Consider the following 27,344-nt stretch of genomic DNA (forward strand, 5'->3'; position numbering starts at 1 on the left):
TACATACATCTTAGAACCTCTTTTCAAGACACTACCGGTACTGCTCCTCCATCTCTGACAGAATTAAAATGTGAACGCAAAAAGTTTTTACTGCTTCTCCCTGAACTACAATGACCATGCGAAATTTCTCGTTGGTTTCCTTTAATGTATGCTCAATGTACGCATACTACAATTGTCTTTTCTGTCCCGTAAAAGGAAATTCTTCTGCAATGGTGTAGGCTGCGAATTAAACTCTCGCCAAGTGTACGATGATGAGCTTGGGAATGCTCCCTTTCCCTCGGTTCTCCAATCGGAGCTTGTGCTCCACCCGTAAAGGCCTCACCGTCGAAGGCGCATTGAAACCTGGATCTTCCTTCCTTCGTTACGAGAGAAATATGGCTGTTTTCCGAGAGACAGCAGACGGTACGCCACACAGCCAGCCACTCTGAGGCGTTCCTTACCGTTGTCTTGCTGATCTGCTCCACGCCTATTATTTGTCCGCACGAGTCCGCACTGTGTAAGTCGGCCCGTGCCTTGCGTCCTACCTGCTGGCGCAACTGGTTCGAGAAAAACTCGCGACCTCGGCTGGCGACGCCGTTTCTACGGTTCCGGCAGGGCTGCTGGCGCTACGAGACAGTGGGCGGGCTGGAGCACTGTACTCCGCGTTATCTCGGCTGCGCGGCCCGGTCTCGTTTTTGCGTCCGCGCTCTCAGGAAGCGCGGGTCAGCGGCGGGTCGTCGCGAGAGTATTTTTAGGCGCGCCTTCTCGCTGGCCACTGCCGCGGTTCCTAGCGCAACGCACAGCAGTGTACCGCAAGTCTCTAGAGGAACGGAAGGTTCCAAATGATTGGAAAAGAGCACAGGTAGTTCCAGTTTTCAAGAAGGGTCGTCGAGCAGATGCACAAAGCTATATCTCTGACCTCGATCTGTTGTAGAATTTTAGAGCATGTTTTTTGCTCGCGTATCTTGTCATTTCTGGAAACCCAGAATCTACTCTGTAGGAATCAACATGGATTCCGGAAACAGCTATCGTGCGAGATAGTATGAAGGCTTTCACGACCGGATGACATATCTTCTGGTAAACCTTCCGGGATGTAAGGTCGTGGTCCATGAAACACTTCAGCTCTTAACGTTTCGTCCAGAGCTTCGCTGGACATCTTCAGAGGGGTGTTTCTCCTCCGGTGAGTCTTGCCGGAGGAGCTGAAGAGTTTCGTGGACCACGACCTTACATCCCGGAAGGTTTACCAGAAGATATATCGTGTGAGACCAAACTCGCTTTATTTGTTCATGAGACCCAGAAAATATTAGATACGGGCTCCCAGGATGATGCCATTTTCCTTGACTTCCGGAAGGCGTTCGATACTGTTCCGCAACGTCGCCTGATAAAAAAGTACCTATTGAAATATCAGACCAGCTGTGTGGCTGGATTGAAATTTTTTTAGCAAAAACAGAACACAGCATGTTGTTCTCAATGGAGAGACGTCTACAGACGTTAAAGTAACCTCTGGCTTGCCACAGGGGAGTGTTATGGGACCATTGCTTTTCACAATATATATAAATGACCTAGTAGATAGTCTCGGAAGTTCCATGCGGCTTTTCGCGGATGATGCTGTAGTATAGAGTCTGCAGCTTTAGAAAATTGCAGCGAAATGCAGGAAGATCTGCAGCGGGTAGGCACTTGGTGCAGGGAGTGGCAACTGACCCTTAACATAGACAAATGTAATGTATTGCGAATACATGGAAAGAAGGATCCTTTATTGTATGATTATATGATAGGGGAACAAACACTGGTAGCAGTTGCTTCTGTAAAATATCTGGGAGTATGCGTACGGAACGATTTGAAGTGGAATGATCATATAAAATTAATTGTTGGTAAGGCGGGTGCCAGGTTGAGATTCATTGGGAGAATCCTTAGAAAATGTAGTGCGTCAACAAAGGAGGTGGCTTACGAAACACTCGTTCGACCTATACTTGTGTATTGCTCATCAGTGTGGGATCCGTACCAGATCGGGTTGACGGAGGAGATAGAGAAGATCCAAAGAAGAGCGGCGCGTTTCGTCACAGGGTTATTTGGTAAGCGGGATAGCGTTACGGAGATGTTTAGCAAATTCAAGTGGCAGACGCTGCAAGAGAGGCGCTCTGCATCGCGGTGTAGCTTGCTCGCCAGGTTTCGAGAGGTTGCGTTTCTGGATGAGGTATCGAAGTTATTGCTTCCCCCTACTTATACCTCCCGAGGAGATCACGAATGTAAAATTAGAGAGATTCGAGTGCGTACGGAGGCTTTCAGACAGTCGTTCTTCCCGCGAACCATACGCGACTGGAACAGGAAAGGGAGGTAATGACAGTGGCACATAAAGTGCCCTCCGCCACACACCGTTGGGTGGCTTGCGCAGTATGAATGTAGATGTAGATTACAGAGAGCTACCGACGCTTCGCGATCCCCTCAAAAAGGGGTCTGTCCTATTAGCCGTAACGATTTTCAGGAAGTTTTGGACTTAAATGCGAATGAAATTGCGAATTTGACAATTACACTCAACCTCTACAATATCGATATACTCGCATTCTTTGTTAGACTGTGTTTTTTGAGACCAGAGATTTTGGTCAGAGAGGTTAACTTTGCTCTGTCAGGGTAAGTGAGAGAGTAACGACAGCAGAGCGTGTCGGACAGTATGGCAACGTAGCTGGTTTAAAAATGATGGAAGCTGGCCTGCTATGGAGTAGAAGCAGCATTATTTAAAAAGGATTTTGTAATGATGTGTTTTCAGCAAATGAGATTATGTTAATGTAAGAAAGATAAAAGCCATCTTTTAAGATAATTCAGTTCTTTCTTTAATATTTGTAGCTGTGTAGCTTCACATTGTGAGAATACTGCGTATGGTTACGTGTTTGTAATTAAGCATAGGTCTTGTCTTACAGTTGAAACAAGTCTCAGAGGAGGCAACTGTACACAGGAGAGTTGTTGAGAAATGTTTTGCTATCTAGCTGTGAAAACTTTATGAAATGGTGTATTGCTGTTATGGGTTAGTGAAGCATAGTTAAAATTGGAGTCTTGCTTCTCATTTATCAGTCGTTAAGATTACTTCCCCATTTTCATTTACTTTTGTGACTGTTTGAACACTCGCGTTGCACATCGCGGGTTGTGTTCTGAGAAGTATTTTATGAAATCTGGTAAGATACCGTCTTGCGCTGCACATCGCAAGTACGGATAATGAAATTTGATTTTCGACAGTCACATCATTATTCCTACTAGGAACAAGTTGCAGAGCAGACGAGCGTTCCGTGCGCATAGGTAGACCAATAAATTAAATTCCACGAACATTAAGTGACTGATTATCTTACTTTATTTTTAGGATTCAGTACATCAATCGGCAAAATCGGACTCCTTATAGGATCACTTTTTGTCCGTCTATCTGTACGTTGCCCCGACTGTTCAGAACGAGTACAGCTATCAAGCTGAAATTGGAAGTTAAAATCTTCTGGGTTATTAGGCCGCGTCATGTTTCTTCTAAAATGATCGACGTTTCGACCCCTCTGCTGGGACTTCCTCAGGATCTTCTGGTGTCCACTACTGTTTAGCTAGAACACAGTGTTCCAGCAGTAGTGGACACCAGAAGGTCAGGAAGATCCCAGCACAGGGGTCGAAATGTCGATCATTTTAGAAGAAACATGACCCTGCCTAATAACCCAGAAGATTTTAACTTCAGTGACAACGACCACGAAAGCCTGCAGACTTACACAAGTTGAAATTTGTGTCACTAAGGTGTACGGCCTCTTCCCGAAGAAAGAACTTTAAGCTTTCAAGTGAGTGTAATCAGAAGGTACGACCACTTATGTCACATATTTTGATGCTCACAAAGCCTACAGATGGACCATCGATGTATATAATTAAGTTTGTACGGAGCCCTCGCACCTGTCCGGTTTTCTTTATGTTCGCCTGACGAAAAATGTGAAGCATCCAGAAGGGGAGGAGGAAACAGAATGAAAGTTCACGAGCTGAGAGGGCACACGATGTGATCGCAGCACCAACTGTACAAACAAGATGGCAGCACGAGCCCAGTTGTCAGTATGACGTTGCACCCCTTCTGGCCTGTATGCACGCACATATTCGGTTACGAAGGATGTCGTTGTATCATCACCTGGGGCAAGCTGTTCCGCAACTGCTCCTCCACATCAGTACTGACACTGCGATAGAGTTGACGCCCGAGATGGCTCGACACATCATCTGGCGGGGATATATCTGGGCTCCTTGGTGGCCGTCGCAGTACGTCAGCATCACGTAGACAATTCATAGACATACGCCATGCGTGAACGAGCATTGTCCTGTTGAAAAATGGAACCACGATACTGTCTCGCGAGAGGTCGCAGAATATCCGTGACGTAACATTGTGCCATTAGAGTTCTTCAGAACTTCACTACCAGTGACCTGAAGTTACACCCGTTTGTTGCTCACACAGTGACGCCAGAAACAACACCACTGTGCCTCTGCGAGACTGGGACCCCTCCCAGCTCGCCGCGGCACCCGCCGACGTCTGCCGTCCAGTGCGGCGCAGAACCAGTGTTCATCGCTCGACACAGTGCGACACCGCCCCCGATCACGACACCGTTCCTAATGTCGCCGTCTGCGTTGAGGTGTTAACGACAGCCTACGCACAGGGCGACAATTCCCTAGTCTGACCGTTCATAGTCTCCAACCGACGGTGCAGGGTGACGCGTCATTTTGCAGGATGTCCACTGCTCGTTCCACGGTGGGCAGCAGCATGTGGAGAGGTTACGACACGTTTGTTCCACAGTGCGGCGCTTATCACTACTGGGGGTCAGACGCGGTCGACCGGAACCTCGACGACGTGTCTGTCTGCCTTCACGTTTCGACCCAGCCCAACATCGGCCCACTGATGCATCCAAATTCCGCACAAATCTGGATGTTGCGTGATTCCACTAGCCGAAAAAATGGGGACTCACAATGAGACCTCTTTCATATCGTATTGGTTCCTGATAGCGTGTCTCACAAGAGTACGCGACATCTCCTTGGCCTTCAGTCATAGCTCAACGCCCGTTATACAGCCTACCAGGCCCGCCATACACACTACCTACAGTAGTAAACACGAATTAGACTCAGACACTCTACTTCTAACAGAGAATTCCAACTCGTATCACTTACATACCCATCGATGGTGTGTGTAAATTGGAAATTTGCGGTAAGTTCCTATGGGACCAAACTCATGAGGTCATCGGTCCCTAAGGTTACACTACTTAATCTAACTTAAACTAACACACACACCCATGCCCGAGGGAGCACTCGAACCTCCGACAGGGGAAGCCACACGGACCGTGACAAGGCGCCTTGGAACGTGCGGCTACCCCGCACGGCGACAGTGTGTGTGTGTGTGTGTGTGTGTGTGTGTGTGTGCACCCTCTCTTCTGGGTGTTTCACTTTTCTTATGAGGCTGTGTAGAAGCTAGCATTATTTGCACTTCTCTCTAGTGATTCTACGATTGGCAAACAAAGGACCGAAATAGATAGCTAGGAAAACCATAAGTACCCTGCATTGCGTACCTCATCTATACCAGTCCGCAACTCGTGGTCTCGCGGTCGCGTTCTCGCTTCCCGAGCACGGGGTCCCGGGTTCGATTCCCGGCGGTGTCAGAGATTTTCACCTGCGTCGAGATGACTGGGTGTTTGTGTTGTCCTCATCATTTCATCATCATTCAAGAAAGTGGCGATACTGGGCTGAGCAAAGGTTGGGAATTTGTACGGGCGCTGATAACCGCGCAGTTGAGCGCCCCACAAACCAAACATCGTCATCTCCTATAGCAAACATTACAGACGAATCACGAAACAAAAAGAAACATGTCACCTAAAGGCGCGGAGACGAAGCCAAATTACGCCACATACCAGGTGCTGTCTATCGAGACAGACTCGAAAGGAAATAAAACCTCAGCTCCAAAACTAACATCCGAATCACATATTTATGCCTGTTAAGCGAGGCCTTGAAGGGGCTCGAAATGGTATGTTCCAAAACAGTCAAAGTTTTGGGTACCATTCGATGTATGCGGAAACAGAAGGAAACGTGTTATATGGACTGGGTCTGGAAACGCTTTACTTCCAACCTATAGATGAGTTTCTGCAACACTTGATACTGCAATAATAACGGGAAACACAAAGAAACGGAACGCAGCAGGAAATGTTCAGATTGCCTTCCTTTAGCAATGATACACACACCGTCACTTTGAATCTCATACCGCTGGCGAATTACGTCTTGTTTTCCATCTCACTATACGGCCACGAAGATACTCTGCACCTTGTTCGATTGCAGAAAAAGACTTCAAATGCTCGCCCAAATAAAAGTCTAGTGAGTTTACATACGGAGGCCAGAAAATCGATGCACCTTCATCTGTTATGTAGAAGCTGGCCGGACATCAGTACTGAAATGTGGAGAGGTTCGATCACGCATGAAGCTCATATTCCATCACACCCATTAAGTCACATCTTCTAGCAGATCAGGTAGACTATTCTCTGACAAGCCATCCTTATTTCGTCTGTTGATCCTGGTTAGAAAAACATTAGACTGTAAGAGCATAGACAATGTCAGCCCAAACATTGACAGAAACTTTCGGTGCCGACGCACTTCAACAGTTCCGAGAAAATACTTCCTGATCGTGAAAATTTACAATTTGATTACGGTGAACAACATGGTTGTAGTACAAAATGTTCAAAGAAATAAAGTATTTAGTAATAAATGTCTACGTAGTTTTACTTCCACGTGCAGGAATGGGTGCTGAAATTTTGCCAGTATGTTTTCGGTGCACCCTGTTACATCCCGGATGGCTGAAAAAAAAAAACCTTTCCCGACAGAAGCTGCATAAGATAATAGGCTCCTGATTTTGGTCCCATAGAGACCAATAGTCGTCAGTATTCAACTGCTGAATATAATGTTATTAAATACCAAGTATCAAGCATTGGAAAATAACAGAATAAAAAATTATCACAGAAAAAAGACTTAACATCCAAACCTATCACCTTACAAGCTTTGAATGAAACCAATATACCCCAGCGGTACGATGACAGAGAACTACCTCATTTCTTTCATAAAGAATTGATGGAAGCAGTAGCTCTTCCGTAGAAAGGAATGCAGCTGAAGAATAAAAGAGACAGAGAAAAGTGAGAAGAAGCGAAACTACAGCGACTCAATGCACGACAAGGCGTTAAATCACTTGTCACGAAAATGTTGTCACTCTTTGCAGAACCAATTCACGTGGTGCGAGGACGCACAGAAAATGCCACTAAGAGTACGGTTTTAAGTATGCAGTTTATACAACATGTTTCCCGTATTCAGCAGTAGCCGGGCACATGAAATCGATTGAAACTGTATTGACATAAACAGGAAATAAAGCCACTGGAACAAAGCCAGAGAGCACTCCGAGGGCATTGATCCACATCATAGCGACTTTAATGTTACCGGCAATCAGAACTTGTTACGTAGCCACACAGCCACTGTCTTTGCTAGTCGCGTCTCTTACAGAGACTGGAACATTGTGTCAAGAGTTAAAAACAGAATCTGTTCAAGGAGCCACTGAAATTTATTTTGTTTTTGGCGCGTAATGCTATCCGACATGTGCGAACTGTCGGAGGACTTCATTTATCCGCTTCCGGAAGCCAATGTCTTTATGGCAGCTTTAACGAAAAGACTTTAAAAAAGCAACGTCTTTGTGAATCTTCTTGTGCCCCACGTCTGCAAATGCTTCTTCCGATTTTGAAAATATTGTGATTCAGGACAAAGAATTAAGAGATACGTCCGTTTCGGACGTATGGCAACATCACAAGTTTAGTCACAATATTATGATTCGTGTTACTAGACAGGAGCTGATGCAGATACCGTGAGGTGACAAAAGTCTTAGGACAACGGTACGCACATATACATATGACGATAGTATCGCGTACACAACGTCCTCACGTGACTCGTGTGAAAAGGTTTCCAACGTGGATTATGGCCGCACGAAGGGAACTAACAGACTTCGAACGCGTAATGACAGTTGGAGCTGGAAGTATGGCATGTTCCATTTCGGAAATCGTTAGGGAATTCAGTATTCCGAGATCCACAATGTCAACAGTGTGCCGAGGTTACCAAATTTCAGACATTACCTCTCACCACGGACAACGCAGTGAACGACGGCCTTCACTTAACGACCTACAATAGTCCCCGTTTGCGTACGGTTGTCACTGGTAACAGAAAAGCAAAACTGCGTGAAATCAATTCTGGATGTACGACGAACGCATCCATTAGGACATAGCGGTGATATTTGGCGTTAATGGGCTATGGCGGCAGACGACACGGAGGCGAGTGCCTCTAGTTCACTCGTAACCAAACCGGCTGGACTCTAGACGACTGTAAAACCGTGACCCGGTCAGATGAGTCCAGATTTCATTGGTAAGAGCTAACGGTAGGGTTCAAGTGTGGTGCAGACCCCACGAAGCCGCGTCCTAAGTTGTCAACAAGGCAATGTGCAAGCTGGCGGTGGTTCCATGATGGTGTGGGCTGAGTTTACATGGAATGGACCGGGTGCTCTGGTCCAACTGAACCTATCATAGACTGAAAATGATTATGTTCGGCTACTTGGAGACCATTTGCAGCCATGTTCCCAAACAACGATGGAATTTTCATGTATGACAATGCGCCATTTCACTAGGCCACAATTGTTCGCGATTGCTTTGAAGAACATTCTGGACAATTCGAGAGAATGATTTGGTCACTCAGATCGCCCGACATGAATCACATCGAACCTTTACTGGAAAGAATCGAGAGGTCAGTTCATGCACAAAATTCTGCACACTTTCGCAATTATGGATGGCTAGAGAGGTACCATGGCTCAGTACTTCTGCAGGGGTCATCCAAAGACTTGTTGAGTCTATGGCACGTCGAGATGCTGTGCTACGCCGGGAAAAGGGAGGTCCCACACGATATTAGCAGGTTTCCCGTGACTTTTGTCACCTCAGTGTCGTGTACGCTACATAGCGGTGGTCGACAAGTACTGTAGGTAGAAAGTAGGAATCGTGGTACAATAGGACCTGTCAGAAGAGATGCGTACGGGACACAGGCGTGCTATGGAACGTCTCAGCTGTAAAAGTTAAAAGAAAAAAAAAATCTGTGCCTGTTTCAGAGGAACGTGCGAGAAGCTATGAAGTTAATGAAAGCCCAAATTATGTTAAATGATAATATCGTTAAAAGCTGACAGTTCCGTCGTTTTTGCTTAAAAGGAAGTTCGCTATCAACCACTAAAGTGCATTTTTTACGGAATTTTCTAGTATGACGAATGCAGTTGGCAGCTAAGCTGCGCAGCCGACTGAGAAGAAAACCAACTCCAAAGTCGAAGCGTCGAGAGAAGATTACACTATAAGTATTACTGCCGTTAGATTTTGTGGTACCATGGTGGAAAATGCCCTCGAATAGAGAGATCACCAAACCGTATACTAACGTCCAAGGTTAACTATTAAACCTAATCAAATTCCACAGAGTGGGTAACTACAGGTCCCCTTCCCCCGATAGGTTTATTGGAGTACGTTATAAACATGCAAGTCGCCGAACGATTTACACAAAATTACCATTATTATTATTATTATTATTATTATTAGTACGTTACCTGACTCGAAACTTCAGCATCTCCTAGTTTTAAGAGTAAAACTTGAAACAGGACTGCTGTGTCGACGGATTTCAGTTAACGCAAATATTCTCTGATTCGGCGTCAGTCCGGCATTTGTCTTTTGTCCAACTGAATTTACGTCATCAGTCCACCTCATAAACGGTGTGAAATATTTGGCTATTTGAGTATGAGAAACGAACAACGATGAAGGTCGGCCCTACTGTTTCTACAAATGTTAAGACTAGCTAAGTAATTAATGCGACATTTGCGGTCCATTCCAAATATAAGGCGAACCACCTGATTAAAGGATATTAGATGAGGCCTACACTATGATTTATTTTATTTTTATAAAAATTCTTTTATTCTGGACCATACTTAACACGACTGTACTTACCATTCGGAATCTTACTCTGAAAAAATTAACATTCGATCATCATACATTAAGATTTCAGAACAATGGAGTATACACACAGGCAACTGTAACTAGTCAGCTAGGAAATACTTGTTCATTTCCATTGACCAGTGTTTAATGGAAATAAATATTCCGTAAGTCACTGTCAGAGGTATCTGTAAATACATTCAATCAATATACAGTAGGGTGTTCTTTATTCTGCGACGTCAGTGCTGTCTGAATGCCTCTGAAACATGACTGTACAAAATTTTGAAGCGACAGAAGCAGTGTAACGCTTGCCGACTTAAGCACCGACTCGAGCGAGGAACATGATCTGGCACACTGTTTGCAGATGTCAGGCTGACGTCATCTCATCTACAATGCAGTCCGTTGTTTATTTGTTACCGATCGCGTCGCATTACACTTTGGGAGAAAGCAAGAATTCTGTCTGGAGTTATTCAGCGTTGTTGGTAAAAACTTATTAACCTGCATTCGGAATGTAGAAAATTGCAAGACGTGCGAAAAACTGTCAAGAAGTGTATAAGCGCTGTGAAGTTTATGAATAATGTGGACAATTTATTTGATACTGCACTTGCCAATGCTCTACAGACAATCAGGTTGGAAGAAGCCAGGGCGTAAAAAGCTGCTTTGCAGGAGTAGACCGAGTAATTGCAAATACAAAAGTAAGAGCGTGTGCAAAGGAAACTTGAAGAAGAAGAAAAAAGGTATGAGAAACACACAGCAGCATCAATCGAACCTACCGATACTGGATGTCAACTTTAACTGTGACGTAAATGCGACATGTGACGATATGCGTGCGAAAAGAGAAAGAGATGCGGCACTGACAACACTTGTTATGGCCTATATTGTTTTTCGGGGTGTAGCTTGTGGTGTGAGATTGAGCTACAGCGAGGCCCGAGGTCTATGTTAGACTGAAATGTGACAGTTCGGCAGCGAGTCGGAGAAGCGGTATCGAACGCTTCAGTTGACACGCGCGTCACGGACGCCGCCGTGACTGCCGGGCCGGCGAGCTGACGCACGCAGCACGCTGAGTCACGGCCGCGCCGAGCAGCCGGGAAGGAAGGCGGAAGGCAGTGTACGGAGGAGGGCGTGGATTCTAGCGAGACAGAGTTTCAGCAGCACTGCCCGCTGGCGATGCCGTTATCTACAGGGAAGTTTCAACGATTGTTAGACAATGCAAACAGACTTGGATACAATTTCCACTCGGTGTGATGAGTGACAGTTCCTTTGAACCCTTGATGGGACAGGTTGTACCAGTAAAGTAGTGCGCTGTTTTGAGAATCGGGGCATCCGTATCCTACGACCTAGCGAGAAGCTGAAGGAAATTGCAGAAAAATACTACGCACCAAGGACTACATATAATTTTATCAGAGCGAAGAGTACAACATGTCGTGGCCCGCGGGAACAGAAGCCAGTAGATCCACTGGCGGAACCCGAACAGATGCCTGCCTAGGGGGAGCGCGTTCGATGCCCGCCGCTGACCTTACCAGGCTGGGGCTGCCCCGCCATTGTCCGCTTAATCAGAGCGGTGAATCACACAGCCGCCTGGCTCTGGATTTCCGACACCGAACGGGAGGGAGGGGAAAAAGAGTGCGCCCGCTGGCCGTCTGATGAACAGCTAAGCCCCCGTTCGGGGCACGGCGAGCAGCGCAAGCAGACGGCAGCCAGGTCGTCCGCACAATGCGTGCTTCATTAGGCCTCGCGGCGCGGCCCGCCTTTACGCATTCGGAAGGCAGCGCGCGCTAAGACGCGAGGCATTGTGACGCGCCACGCACAATGGGTGGCTCTGCGTGGGGAGCTCTAACGTCCCGGCAATGAAGCGACACACGACGGGCGACAGCCCGCTGCGGCGACCATACGGTCGTCCGAGCACGCAACGCCTGTCCGTATGCGTCCGCTGTAAGGCGATCACGTCTCCCCGCCGACTACCTGCCCCTGGAAGCTGCATTTGTTCCTCAGGGTACCGGCAGTGCTGACGTATAGCGGGAAAGAATCAACATTCCGCAATCAATAATCACTCCGTCCGTCGGCGACATCCGCAACACAGATTCTAATAGCATTCCTTGACGACCAGAACGCGTTCGATACAGTTACGCACTGTCGCCTAACGAACAAAATTCGAGAGTACGGCGTGCCAGAGCAGCTTTGAGGTTCGATGGATGAATTCTCGTTGTGGAGAACATATCGTGTCACACTCAACATAAAGAAATAGACAGGCTTAAAAGAAGCTCTGTGGATACTGTAAAGGACTATTATGAGACTATTACTTTTCACTACATACAGGGTGAACATTAACAAAATCGACAAAGTTCAGGAGCGGATTCCTGACTGGAAATAAGGGACAAAGGTCCTATGAACAGCTTCCGGAAACGAATCGTTACCACGGTGGACGGCGCTGACGAATGGAAGTTCCTCTGACCATGTGACGTGTGTTCCTTGTGTGTTGCAGGCTGTGTGACTGAGCAGAACGCTTCGGTATTCATGTCGCAAAAAAGTCGAGACTGTGTTTGTGTACCACAAGCAGATGTAAACGGTCAAGAGGTATCACAGCTGTACCAAAATAAGTACCCTCGCAGACAGCAGCCACATCACACAACATTTCAAGCGCGTTTTCAGCATGGGTCCTTTCAGACAGACGAATGTGCAGGTTAGCTGCAGACTGTGCTTATACCAGATGTGAAGTTCCGGATTCTACGGCATACTGAGACGAACCCTAGTACAAGCTCCAGGCAACTGGCCCGCCAACACGTTCGTCTTTCTGTAAGGACCCATGGTCACACAAACGCCCAAAAAGGGCTTTAAATGTTGTGTGATGTGACTGTTGTCTGCGAAGGGACTTGTTTTGATATAGCCGTGCTGCCCCTCGACCGTTTGCATCTGCTTGGCCGCACACAAACACCGTCTCGGCTTGTTCCCGACATGAATACCAGACTATTCTGCTGCTTGCAGTATACAAAACTAATCAAATGGTTCAAATGGCTCTGAGCACTGTGCGACTTAACTTCTGGGGTCATCAGTCGCCTAGAACTTAGAACTAATTAAACCTAACTAACCTAAGGACATCACATACATCCATGCCCGAGGCAGGATTCGAACCTGCGACCGTAGCGGTCACGCGGTTCCAGACTGAAGCGCCTTGAACCGCACGGCCACACCGGCCGGCAAAAAAACTAATCACAGAAAAGACAGACTGAGGTTCATTGAGGTTGTGACATGGTTTACAAAACCGCTGTTCTGCCAGGTATTGCTCCCCACAATTGGACCGCTACCAGGTATGGCTGATGGTGGAAATAGAAAAGACAGGAGCACCGCGCTCCGAAAGCGCCACAGACCCCAACGGCAGACGCTACAAGGGACATTATGCACCTCTGCATCTACATCAACATGGATACTCTGCAAATCACATTTAAGTGCCTCGCAGAGGGTTCATCGAACCACCTTCACAATTCTCTATTATTCCAATCTCGTATAGCGCGCGGAAATAATGAACACCTATGTCTTTCCGTACGAGCTCTGATTTCCCTTATTTTATTGTGGTGATCGTTCCTCCCAATGTAGGTCGGTGTTAACATAATATTTTCGCATTCGGAGGAGAAAGTTGGTGATTGGAATTTCGTGAGAAGATTCCGTCGCAACGAAAAACTCCTTTCTTTTAATTATTTCCAGCCCAAATCCTGTACATTTCTGTGACCCTCTCTCCCATATTTCGCGATAATACAAAACGTGCTGACTTTCTTTGAACTTTTTCGATGTACTTCGTCACTCCTATCCGGTAAGGATCCCACACCGCACAGCAGTATTCTAAAAGAGGATGGACAAGCGTAGTGTAGGCAGTCTCGTTAGTAGGCCTGTTACATTTTCTAAGTGTCCTGTCAATAAAACGCAGCCTTTGGTTAGCCTTCCCCACGACATTTTCTATGTATGCATCGCATACTGTCCAAATTCCGAGAGCACAAGTTCCTTGTAGAGTCCACCAACATACACTGTCCAACTACATCAATGTGATCACTTGTCAGAATCCTAAATAACGAACTTTTGCAGCGCGGGCCACTGCGAGATGTGCAGTTAGGGTCAGTGAGGTTCTGGTAGGTACAGACAGGGGTGTGGAGCCATGCCGATTCCAGTGCTGTGATCTGATGCACTATGCTGAGGATCTATCGTGCGAACAACCCAATCGAGGTGGTCCCATAGATCCTCGATTGCGTTTAAGTCCGGGGAGTTTGGTGGCCAGGGGAGTACGGTAAAGTCGCCGGGTGCTTACGGAACTACGCACATACCCTGCGAGCTGCCTGCACGTTGCATTTCCCTGCTGGTAGATGCCGTTGTGCCAAGCAAAAACAAGCTGTATTGTAAGACGTCGTGGTCTCCTGACCTTCATTGCTTACATATTCCGCGCTCACAATCATATTCCGCACATCAAGACACTTCATTCGAACCCAAACTCGATAAGATAAAGTCAATGTTGTACGAATTCATGTAAACGATAAACAAATAACTAATAAATCGCAAATGCGCACCGAGATTGAAATACTCGAGGCTGGCGTACACACACACATTCAAGACACGACGGTCGCAGGGGCTTTTAGTTCGGGAGACGCAAACCGCACACCGGGGGGCCAGTCCGTTCAGAGGACGACTCAACCTATCTACCTCGGCGCGCGACCGCCCATAGAGCAGACAGCGTTTACCCGAGTGACAGGACGACCCCGTGTTCGGCTTAAAAGCAAATTCCGCTACATTTGCGTTTAAGTGTTGTTCACTGTGTTGGCCGCCACACTTATTGTGTGGTGTGAACGGACAGAGTTATAGTTAAACGCCTGCAAGCGAATTTTTGAGTGGCATCGCGGTGGACTGGTTATCTGACCGGTGTATCACGCCAATAGTTAGACTAGGGGCGAATAGGACTCCTTGACTTCATCAAGGCGTAGGGAGAGTTTGATTGGCAAAGGGCAATCCAGATAGAATGAGAGTTATCTTATTTGTCAGCAGAGAGCGGCGCAGACAGCAGTCATCGCAGCTTACGGTATTGTGCACTACAGCTCTTGCGAGCCCCTCCACAACAGTACACTTCACTGCATTTCACACGCGACAGCCTCGACCATACCTAGCAACATTCTAACGGATAATTAGTCAAGTTGAGTAGGCGCGGCTCTCAGCCATTCTGCCAAGTCAATAACAATTTTGAACTTTGTATAGAAATTTCATTAGCGAATCCTATCTTTGAGAGGTAACTTGTTCAGTTCATAACTAAAGGTGCCATTGTGATTTCTCAGAATTTTAGCAAAATAAATACTAATTTTCGTTAGTTTCATGTTTTTCTTACACTAACTAGCACTACTCCAATACCCAAGTATCCCACTAGTTACGTAAGAAATTTTGTGAATTTTTGTGTCACTTCCTTACAGTGGACGACTCCAGAAGATATTTATTGCTGAAAGTTTTTCAGGCATTTCTCTTTAGAACGTTAGGAACGTCTGTCTGACTTCTTTAGTAGTGTGGGGTTGGAAATTGCATCTTGCAGGAGCCACAGGGTAAAGGGTACATCTCAGTTTAATCCGTTGCGCAGAATGACAGAATAGCACCCACGTCACCACAGAGTATGTAGGGATGGATTTGACCCCCAAGGATATATGCACAATTCGGTTGATCCATTATGCCTTCTAGAATTGCCAGTTCATCGATGGAATGACAAAAAAACAGTCCCCAGACCACAGCACTCCCTTCTCCTGCCTAAACCCTCCCAGCAATTGTAGCAGGTTGTTTGCTTTCAGAAGCTTTACGCCGTACACTTCACCTTGAAAGGCCACATGCCACAGTTCAGTTTACACCCAGTTGCGGTACTGGCGTGTAAGTGCAGCCTTCGTCGCCTATGAACAGGACTCAGCAAGGGTGCAAAACCGGGCGGCTGCTGCAGAGGCCGAAACGCAGCAACGCTCGCAGAACGATCGTTGAGAGGACACTGTTACTACATCTCGGTTCGTCTGTGGGACGAGTTACTCAACAGGCGACCTTCTATTCGCCCGTACACGTCTCCGCAGACATCGTTCGGCACTTTATCTAACGCCCATGGTGTATCACAGTTGCCTCGGCGTCGGTTTTGCACAGCACCACTTTAACGCGCACAGCATGCTTTAACCACGGCACCACGCGAACAGTTTACGCACTTAGCCGTTCCGGACATGCTTATATCTTTGGTCCGAATGCGAATGAACATGCCCTTTGCACGTCAGATAAACAGTTCCGTTTCCGTATTACGACAGCGACTGCACACTTTCCCGTGTCACCCCGACGCGTTTATATACGCCCCACTGTCAGTGTTACGACCTGTCGTATGTGAGTGGTTACTGCACGTTGCCGTCGAGCACAGGGTGAGGTCACATTAATGTGACTGCATCGTGCATTTCGTTCTTCTCCACGTATCTCGCGCTTATACCATGCAGCTGAAATGAGAGACATTCCAGCTGAGGTGGAGGCTGATGGACAACAGTTACTGTCGCGTACCGTTCGCCACTGGAACACGAAACGGTAGGAGTGGCAATAATACACAAAGTATCGTCTGCCTCTGGCTCTGGGTTTCAGAGTACAGCTGCATATGTAGTAGATGTGGCATGACTTTCTGTGCAGTCACCTGTTGCCTACAGCGTCGCCTCTGGAGACTAAACTGTCCATGAGATGTACAGCGTTGATATTATTACCTCTGGGATTTCAGAAGTCGACTGCGCGGTAACTACAAAACACCACAGGGCGAATGCGTTTCAGAGCATGTATCCGTATTCTGGCATCGAATTACTTCGCGCCTGCACATAGGCAGTCCAGAGAACAGATTTCGGGCGCTGACTGCAGTCGTTGCTCCTCCCCAGGGAGCAGCAGCATCGACTGCACTTAATGACATTTGCCACGCCATAAACAGAGCCCACAGTAAGCACCTTTAATGGGAGTTAAGAAGTGCGAAAGACGCTCTATACTAATATGTGTCTGTATTCTGCATTTCATGTAGTTTTCACGCAATTGTCTTCTGAAACCCCGTTGGCACCTATGAATAACCCATTACAAAATACTGAGATGTATCGTCTCCATCCTACATGACAGCGCATCAACGAGGAGTTTTTTACATGCGAAAGAAGCTCATCCGGCAAAGTACAAGGTGTTTCAAAATGAGCATACCGGTTTTAAGGCGTTGTAGTATTTATTACGTTGGACTTACAATTGCAAATAAAACACCAAATGCAAGAGCAGCTCAACCAATTTTGTTTATATATCTGTGCGCAACGGAAAGAGTATAGAATGACAAAGAGTGACTGAAAAACGCCTTTTCCCCAAGAAATATCCCCGCGGAAAGTTTATGGGCCTTTCTTTTTCGGTGAATCAACTGTAACTGATGTTTCTTGTCTTGATGTGCTACAGCTATGGCCCGTGCGTCAATGGGAAGAAGCTGAACAACACATCCTTACTTGGGAGCAAGATGGTGCGCCGCCTCACAGGCATAACTCAGTACGCGACTGGATAAACGAGGCTGTATCCGACCGGCTGATTGGGCGCAAGGGGGTTGACAAAGCATTTATGCATGACCTCCACGTCCACACACGATCTGACGCAATCATGTGATTGTGCCTCCGATACCAGCTGATCTATCCGACTTTATAAACAGTGTTATTGCAATAGTTATTCCTGACACACTGATCAAGGTTTCAGAACAACTCGTCTATCGAATCGGTGTGTGACCGGTGTTCACACTGGATAAGTGTAAGAAAAACTGTTTGTCTTTCTCTTTCATTTGGTGTATTATTTATAATTGTAAGGTGAATGTATTAAGTGCTATAATGCATTAAACCCGTATATTCATTTTGAAACACCCTGTATTTACTGTCTACATTTTTGTACCGTGAAACACCTAAAAAAGCCCGGAAACAACTGTAGTTCACTGCGTCACGGAATCCACGAGCGTGTGTGGTGCCGGACACAATCGTCAAAAACTTCTCATTTAACATCTGCTGCAGGTCTCCCATGCTGCTTGCATACGAAGTGGGCGGGGATTTCGTGAAGAGAAGACTTGTGACAGGTACCCATCTACCTCATTCCAGTCACGGTGGACGCAAGATTCGCTGCTTAGGTGGACAGGCACGATATGCTAGAGTTCTTAATCTGGCGATCTGTCAACTGAGAAACCATGTTGTACAGGTTTAATACATCCCGCACAAGCCTCAATTAGTTCTCTATTCTCTTTATGGATTAACCGTTTCGGCGAGCAGCACCGAGAGGGGAACTTTCTCCCCGGCAGTCATGATAACTTAAGTTTGTGGCACAGCGTTCTTATAGTTAAGATTCAAGGTAAGGCTTAATGAGTAACCAAATACTAACCTCCTTAAAATAGGGTAATTTTGTAGAATTTTTTCGCGGGCGAGTCGTCCCGCATTATTTCATCAGCGCAACGGAGCTCCATCGTAATTTTCTTTTAGTTGTTGTTGTAGCTCTTACACTAATGTCAATTAGTGCCATGAGGTAAATTAAAGAAGCTATAAATTTTACAGCCATAGCGTCAGTACGACAATATCCAGACACCGTTTAGTTTAAAAATGCATTTTTATTCATAGTGACGTCGCACATACTGATTTATGTCGAACTAATTACTGCCACGTCAAACTAGCTTCAGCTTCTTAGCGGAAATGCTGCCGATGCCAGCCAAGTAGCCTTCGAGGGCCCTACGAATGTTTCGCCGGCCTTGTGGGGGCTATGAAGGCGGACAGTTTCCGGGAAAGCTTTCCTCACCTGAATCAGGTATCATTTGGAGGGGAAATGCCTTGAGATGTAAGAATGGGTAACGATGCAGTCAGTTCGGACTACCGGAACGTTGGCCTGTCGCTAGGTGTAAAGTAATTCTCCGAACCAATGACCCTCCACGTCGGCGTGCCTACAATTTGCAGCCACTGGAAGACATTTTTGTGGCTTCTGGCTGGCTTGTAAGATTGAGTGTCCCGACCATTAAAGCGGAATCGGTTTATTTCCTCTCCTACCTGCAGACATTTACATAAGCACGTTCCTTAGCCGGGCATTGCCTTCATGACTGTCTTGCCTAGTGCGGCATGTCTGATGAAAAGTTAGATGGCTTCAGAGAAGCTTCGATGAACGGAGGGAGGTATTTACTGCAAAACACAAGTTACATACCCCAAACGAAGTGCCATCAAGTGACTTTTTTTCTGGATATTGTTATTATTACTGCGTCTTTTACAGCCACTCTATACGATGAACAAAGATGGGCCATTAGGTACTCTATGTGATACCTACAATCAACCGAAAACGCTGCCGCAGTTCTAATTAAAAGAAATGTTAGAGAGTGATACACGACAAACGGTGTTTTGTTTGACTTGTATTTGTTCACTCAACGGTTTATTAGGCAAGGATATGGTAACAACTGACCAGTGTTCACAAAGGCGCTCTAACATTTTGTGCAAGGAAACAAACGTTATGACTATACAGTTTCTCGTCTTAATAAGAGATCTTAATGAGTGTTATGTGCTAATAGCATTACAACTAACTTTCGTTTAGTCAACTAAGGAGTTACCTTACTACAGTGTGGTACAAATTTTGAGAAAACGACGAAGTTAAGAGCGGGTATATTATTACGGTTTAAAGTTCCAAACTTGTTACTTTCATCAATATTCTTAAAGTCTATATTTAAAAAACATCACTCATAGGCAAGTGGAGATAACAAGTAACAATCAGAACTCTCGACATGGCATTGTGAGCTTCCGATATAACTGTCGTTGTCTTCTCGTTGAATAACGCTATGTGCTGCACACTGAGGAGACAAAGGTCATGAGATACCTCATAATATCTCGTCGGACCTCAGTTCGACGTGACACGGACTCAACAAATGGTTGGAAGTCTCCTGCAGAAATACTCGGCCATGTTGCCTCTACAGCAGTCTATAATTACGAATGGATATTCTGCACGAACTGACCTCTCGATTACGTCATATAAATACTCGAATCGATTCGATTCGGGTGATCTGCGTTCACAAATCATTCGCTCGAATTGTGCTGAACGTTCTCCAAACCAATCGCAAACAACAGTGGCCCCTTTAACAATGCACATTGTCATCCATAAAAATTGTACCGTTGTTTGGGAACACGAATTCCACGAGTGAATACAAATGGTCTCCAAGTAGCCGAACATAACCATTTCCAATCAGTGTTCAGTTCAGTTTGACAAGAAGACACAGTCCATTCCAGGTAAACACAACCCACACAGTTATGGTGCTTACACGGTGCCTTGTTGACAACTAAGGTCCACGTTTTCGCGGGGTCTGCGCCACACTGGAACCCTACCATCAGCTTTTATCAACTGAAATCGGGACTCATCTGAGCAGGCCACTATTTCCAGTCGTCTAGGGTCAACCGACCAACCGACATGGTCACGAGCCCAAGAGAGGCGCTGCAAGCGATGTCGTGCAAAGGCGCTCGCATCCGTCGTCTGCTGCCATAGTCCATTGACGCCAGGTTTTCGCCGCACTGTCCAAACGGAGACATTCTTCGTACGTTCGACATTGATTTTTGCGGTTATTTCAAGCAATGTCGCTTTTCTGTTAGCACTGACAAGTCTATGCAAACGCCGCTGCTTTCGGTCGTTAAGTAAGGATCGCCGGCTACTGTGTCGGCCGTGGTGAGAGGTAATGCCTGAAGTTTGGCATTCTCGGCACATTCCTGACACTGAGGACTGCGAAATATTTCATTTCCTAAATGTACGATATTGGAGTGCATGCGTCATTCCGAAATACGATGCAATGTTCCTTTGGAGATGCATACACACAACATTACATCGTAATCCGGAATAACATGGCCACTGCATTGTCGTATTTGTCCGCCGACTCCAGGCAAGCGACTTTTAAGTAAAACGGCTCCCCTGAATGGATATATATACAGGGTGTTTCAAAAATGACCGGTATATTTGAAACGGCAATAAAAACTAAACGAGCAGCGATAGAAATACACCGTTTGTTGCAATATGCTTGGGACAACAGTACATTTTCAGGCAGACAAACTTTCGAAATTACAGTAGTTACAATTTTCAACAACAGATGGCGCTGCGGTCTGGGAAACTCTATAGTACGATATTTTCCACATATCCACCATGCGTAGCAATAATATGGCGTAGTCTCTGAATGAAATTACCCGAAACCTTTGACAACGTGTCTGGCGGAATGGCTTCACATGCAGATGAGATGTACTGCTTCAGCTGTTCAATTGTTTCTGGATTCTGGCGGTACACCTGGTCTTTCAAGTGTCCCCACAGAAAGAAGTCACAGGGGTTCATGTCTGGCGAATAGGGAGGCCAATCCACGCCGCCTCCTGTATGTTTCGGATAGCCCAAAGCAATCACACGATCATCGAAATATTCGTTCAGGAAATTAAAGACGTCGGCCGTGCGATGTGGCCGGGCACCATCTTGCATAAACCACGAGGTGTTCGCAGTGCCGTCTAAGGCAGTTTGTACCGCCACAAATTCACGAAGAATGTCCAGATATCGTGATGCAGTAATCGTTTCGGATCTGAAAAATGGGCCAATGATTCCTTTGGAAGAAATGGCGGCCCAGACCAGTACTTTTTGAGGATGCAGGGACGATGGGACTGCAACATGGGGCTTTTCGGTTCCCCATATGCGCCAGTTCTGTTTATTGACGAAGCCGTCCACGTAAAAATAAGCTTCGTCAGTAAACCAAATGCTGCCCACATGCATATCGCCGTCATCAATCCTGTGCACTATATCGTTAGCGAATGTCTCTCGTGCAGCAATGGTAGCGGCGCTGAGGGGTTGCCGCGTTTGAATTTTGTATGGATAGAGGTGTAAACTCTGGCGCATGAGACGATACGTGGAAGTTGGCGTCATTTGGACCGCAGCTGCAACACGGCCAGCGGAAACCCGAGGCCGCTGTTGGATCACCTGCTGCACTAGCTGCGCGTTGCCCTCTGTGGTTGCCATACGCGGTCGCCCTACCTTTCCAGCACGTTCATCCGTCACGTTCCCAGTCCGTTGAAATTTTTCAAACAGATCCTTTATTGTATCGCTATTCGGTCCTTTGGTTACATTAAACCTCCGTTGAAATCTTCGTCTTGTTGCAACAACACTGTGTTCTAGGCGGTGGAATTCCAACACCAGAAAAATCCTCTGTTCTAATGAATAAACCATGTTGTCTACAGCACACTTGCACGTTGTGAACAGCACACGCTTACAGCAGAAAGACGACGTACAGAATGGCGCACCCACAGACTGCGTTGTCTTCTATATCTTTCACATCACTTGCAGCGCCATCTGTTGTTGAAAATTGTAACTACTGTAATTTCGAAAGTTTGTCCGCCTGAAAATGTACTGTTGTCCCAAGCATATTGCAACAAACGGTGTATTTCTATAGCTGCTCGTTTATTGGATGTACGAGTACAGCTTGTAGACACATGGTTGATGACACAGGGAAAGTCGTGAGTCGTTCTCGGATGACCTACTGATAAGGCGACCGCTAGCGATAAGGGAGAAGTCCGGTGCCAATATGTTTAATGTATTTCCGAAATAGAACGGCCCATGCGTCTAGCTCTAATTAACATTCCGCGTTCAGAGTCTGTTAGTTCCCGTCGTGCGGCCACAATCACGTCGGAAACCTTTTGATATGAATCATCTGAATATAAATCACAGCTCCGCCAAAGCACTGCCCTTTTGTACCTTGTGACGCGATACTACCGGTTCAAATGGCTCTGAGCACTATGGGACTTAACTTCTAAGGTCATCAGTACCCTAGAACTTAGAACTACTTAAACCTAACTAACCTAAGGACATCACATACATCCATGCCCGAGGTAGGATTCGAACCTGCGACCGTAGCGGTCACGCGGTTCCAGAGTGCAGCGCCTAGAAACGCACGGCCACACCGGCCGGCGATACTACCGCCATTTGTATATTTGCATATCGCTATCCCATTACTTTTGTGACTTCATTGTATTTTTCTTGCGGAATTTATTACTAGCAAGCATTTAGTGGACCGCTTTAGGCTTCATGTTGATTACTGCACAGTCCTGCGTGCCTATGTTACGATCATAAACTTTATTCAGTTGAAAGGCCTTGAGCTTTAGATGTGCTGTTTACTTGCACATTATTCTTTTAATAAATTTATTTATTTGATTTTCTCGTAGAATAATATTTTTATAAGAACGCAAGGCCATAACAATTGCAGTTAGAAATATGCATGTGCCAGAGTGTTCGAACGATATCGGTAAAACGTTGGAGTAAGTCGTTAGCAACAAGCTATGGTATTAAATAGTCTGTCAGAAACTATAGTTTATCAGCGAAAATTTGCAAGGTTGACAGAATGGTGTTCGGCGAAATGAAGGCTTTGTAGTGTAAGTAAATCTTGTCAAACACAGAGAAGGTGTGAGAAGAGCAGTGGATACTGTGTGACGTCGTGCAGACCCACAGGTCGCTTTCGTCCCTTGCCAAAAACACTTGCTCTTATCGCTCCGCTAGTTAATATCCTAGTGGTCGCTATCAGTTATTACCTGAACTTACTAAATAATCGAGCCCAGTGGCGACTATTCCAAGTCTCTGGACACGCACTCCGGAGGACGCTGGTTGATATCCTAAGCGCCTGTGCAGATTTCAGATTTTCGGTGGTTTCTCCAAGTCGCTAAAGGCAAATCCCGGGCTGGTCGTTTGAAAAAGAAGAGAGGTTAAACGCCAATCATCCTTCCTTCTGCGGATTCCTAACACGCCGAAGAGAGGTTTGTACCGGAATCGATAGTAGTCCGAGTAACGCAGTTTGTGCGCTTGTCATCCGTTTACAGAAAACGAACGTTAGAATGCGACTCACTATATGCAGTTCAGAACTTCCAAGACATTCCTTCTCCTGTGTGTATAAAATGTGACATGGAAATAGGAGAAGCTGAGAGTGTAAAATTTCTGGGGATTACAACTTGATAATAAATTCAGTTGGGAACAACATACTAACGAACTGCTAAAGCATCTAAAAGAGTCTGTGTTTGCAATGCGAATGATGTCAGACATAGGACATACATAAAAAAAACTGCCATATTTTGCTTATTTTCACTCCATTATGTCATATGGCATCATATTTTGGAGTAACCCCACAAACAGAGAAAAAAATTTTAGAGTACAGAAGCGTATAATAAGAGTAAAGAGTAGTGTAAATCCAAGAACATCATGTCGAAACCTATTCAAAGAATTGGGCATATTAACCACAACTTCTCAGTATATTTATTCCTTAATGAAGTTTGTTGTAAATAATGCATCTCTTTTTCCAACTAACTGCTTAGCACACAGTATCAATACTAGGAATAAGAACAATATACATAAAGATTTAAAATCACTTACTCTTCCCCAGAAAGAAGTCCAGTATTCAGCAACGCATATTTTCAGTAAGTTACCAGCAACCATTAAGAGTTTAGTTTCAGACAAGGCACAATTTAAACATAATTTAAAATAATTTTTGGTGGCCAACTCCTTCTATTCCATTCATGAGTTTCTCAACAAGTGCAGTAGAACATTTTAATGAAAATTTATTATACTTTAATTTTTGACAATACTTGGTTGTAACAGCCAAGTAACTACCTACCGTGTGAATGATGGATGTATGGGAAGCAAATGTAAGTCTTAAGTCTGTAAATAGTGGAAGTTTAATTTTAAATCTTGTACATAATCTGACTGTTCTTAACTGAGGATCACTGAAATGAATAATTTACTTTAATTTTTGACAATAGTTGGTTGTAATAGTCAAGAAACTAGCAAACGTCGGAATGATGGATTTAATGAAAGCAGATGTAAGTATTAAACCTGTAAATATTAGAAGTTTAATTTTAATTCATGTACATAATTTTACTGTTTATTGACTGAGGATCATTAAAATTAATGAAACTCAAGTTTTTCTAATTACATGTTTGTAATGTGTTTATCTGACATGTTCCACACCCAGGAGGATTCCCTCTTTTATGGGTCTATGGAATGAATAATGAATCTCATCTAATCTAATCTAATAGGTACGTAAAATATTACCTAATTTGTAAATGTAACCTCTTAGTCGAGTAGTCGCGTGACATTCACTGGGATACATATTGGTGGTGACAGAAAACAAGTGAAGTAATGTCGCAGTATACCATTTCCTGATCTCCCTCTCTGCTAGTTGTGACACAGAAGCCAGATTACAGATCCAATGGGAAGGGGTTTTTTGTCCGGCCTGATTACAGGTCGATCTTTCATCGATCCTCATAAATGCGTGGTGTTCGGTTGCGACTAGGACGAGTAATTTTCCCACGAGTTGTGGCGTTTTCAGACACCCACTGCAAAGACACTTTTGAATGTCAATCCAGCAAGCAGCACCTCGCAGAAATGCGTTAAGCAGGAGCGGGAAATAGGCAATGAAAATGACTACATACAGCTCCTAATTCCGACTGTCTTTAACGCCAAAATGTTAAATAATGTCTTGGAGCATTTATGGCAGCTCTTGAAATGGAGGACTGCACTGCCCGTTCGCACGGGGTGTAGAAGTCGTCTACCCCCTGGTGCGAAGGTGTTTTCCTAGCGTATTTTGCGATCAACGGGGCAGTCGAGAGGTGGCGTAAGCGCATTTCCGTTCGCATTCACGTTTTGTAGGGGAGTGTTAACCGTTTGGCTTGTGTACAGGTGCTCAGCAGTCAGACACCTCACGTTTGGTTGTCAAGCCGAGTAGTTAGCTCGGCGATGCTGTTTGGTGAGGTTTTAATTGAACCCAATGAATTATATTCGTTTCCGTGGAAATCTGAGTGTGGTATACTGGTTTGGGTGCTGTGGTAGTGAGTATCGGCGGGAGCCGCTAGAGGCCAGTCACGGGCGGTGTACGAACTGTTGGCGGTGTACATATTACATTCCAGGGCTCTCGGAATGTATCTGAAAGTGGTTGAATTGCTACAGGACTTTGCACTATTCGTTTTGAAATGGTTAATAGTGTAATCTTCTCTCGGGCGTCAAAGTGACGGGGCGACCGTTATCTACACTGTACACTGATTTTCGACGTGCAGCAGTGCAGAGAATTCATCCGGGACCGCCAAGAAACATTTCCTATCACATCTTCGCAGCAGTTTGAGGCGTAATCTGTCCCGCGCCACGCACACCGCCGTGGACTGTGGCGGCGAGGCGACGCCGCTGACGCTACAGAGGCTCCGAAGCGCGGAGTCCCGCCGCGGCTGACGGCAGCTGGCCAGCCTGCACGCTGCTCGCTGCTCGCGCTGTGCTGCAGTGAGTGGCGGCGGCCCGCGACTACTCACCATTTCGTCGAGGCTCTTGAGGTCGTTGGTGACGATCTGCGGCACGGGGCCGACGGGCGCGTCGAAGTCGTCATCGTCGTCGTCGCTGTCGGCGCTCTCGGTGGCGACGCTGCTGGCGCGCTGCAGCGCCCGTTGCTCGGCCGCCATCTCGCGGTCGATCTCGCGCTCGAAGCGCACCAGCATCGGCGCCGCCATGCCGAACCTGCGGCACGCGTCCCCAGTCAACATGAGCTTCTTCTACTTTGGTCTGGTTGGTTCAAATGGCTCTGAGCTCTGTGGGACTTAACATCTGAGGTCGTCAGTCCCCTAGAACTTGGAACTACTTAAACCTAACTAACCTAAGGACATCACACACAACCATGCCCGAGGCAGGATTCGAACTTGCGACCGTAGCGGTCGCGCGGTGCCGGACTGAAGCGCCTAGAACCGCTCGGCCATTTTGGTCTGGGACAACAGACGACACCGTCCCGGGTATAAACTGAAAACAGGACCAAACGCCTGGCTCCGACCTAGGTTTCAGGGAGGCTCCCCTTGATCATCAGACGAATGCTGCAACTGCAAAACCTGTCCCAAATACTGACAATCGGGAACGACATCCTTCCACCATCACTTTACTAGGCTACTATTTTGAAAAGAACAAGTTCCTATAACAGCCACCAACGTCTCATGGGTAGTGAATGACTTTAAAAAAAAAAAAAAAAAAAAAAAAAAAAAAAAAAAAAAAAAGGAGCAACATGGCGGCCACTCCGCGTTGGAGACATTGGCGTGATCTACAGTGCATCATCATAAATGCGCCTCCCTTACCGCCGGCCGAAGTGGCCGCGCGGTTCTGGCGCTGCAGTCTGGAACCGCGCGACCGCTACGGTCGCAGGTTCGAATCCTGCCTCGCGCATGGATGTGTGTGATGTCCTTAGGTTAGTTAGGTTTAAGTAGTTCTAAGTTCTAGGGGACTGATGACCTCAGAAGTTAAGTCCCATAGTGCTCAGAGCCATTTGAACCATTTGAACCTCACTTATCGGAGGAA

The 27,344-nt window shown here is 46.1% G+C and overlaps 1 protein-coding gene across 1 annotated transcript in view; it reads right to left on the minus strand.

Annotated features, from left to right (window-relative positions):
• The window catches only part of LOC124712476 (GAS2-like protein pickled eggs), an 817,295-nt gene that overhangs the window by 365,786 nt on the left and 424,165 nt on the right, over window positions 1-27,344 (minus strand). The window contains exon 4 of the mRNA XM_047242771.1: window positions 26,321-26,522. Within this exon, the coding sequence (XP_047098727.1) occupies window positions 26,321-26,522 (202 nt within the window). The remainder of the gene's footprint in view (window positions 1-26,320; window positions 26,523-27,344) is intronic.

Source organism: Schistocerca piceifrons, chromosome 8 (assembly GCF_021461385.2).
Source record: "Schistocerca piceifrons isolate TAMUIC-IGC-003096 chromosome 8, iqSchPice1.1, whole genome shotgun sequence".
Lineage (NCBI taxonomy): Eukaryota > Metazoa > Arthropoda > Insecta > Orthoptera > Acrididae > Schistocerca > Schistocerca piceifrons.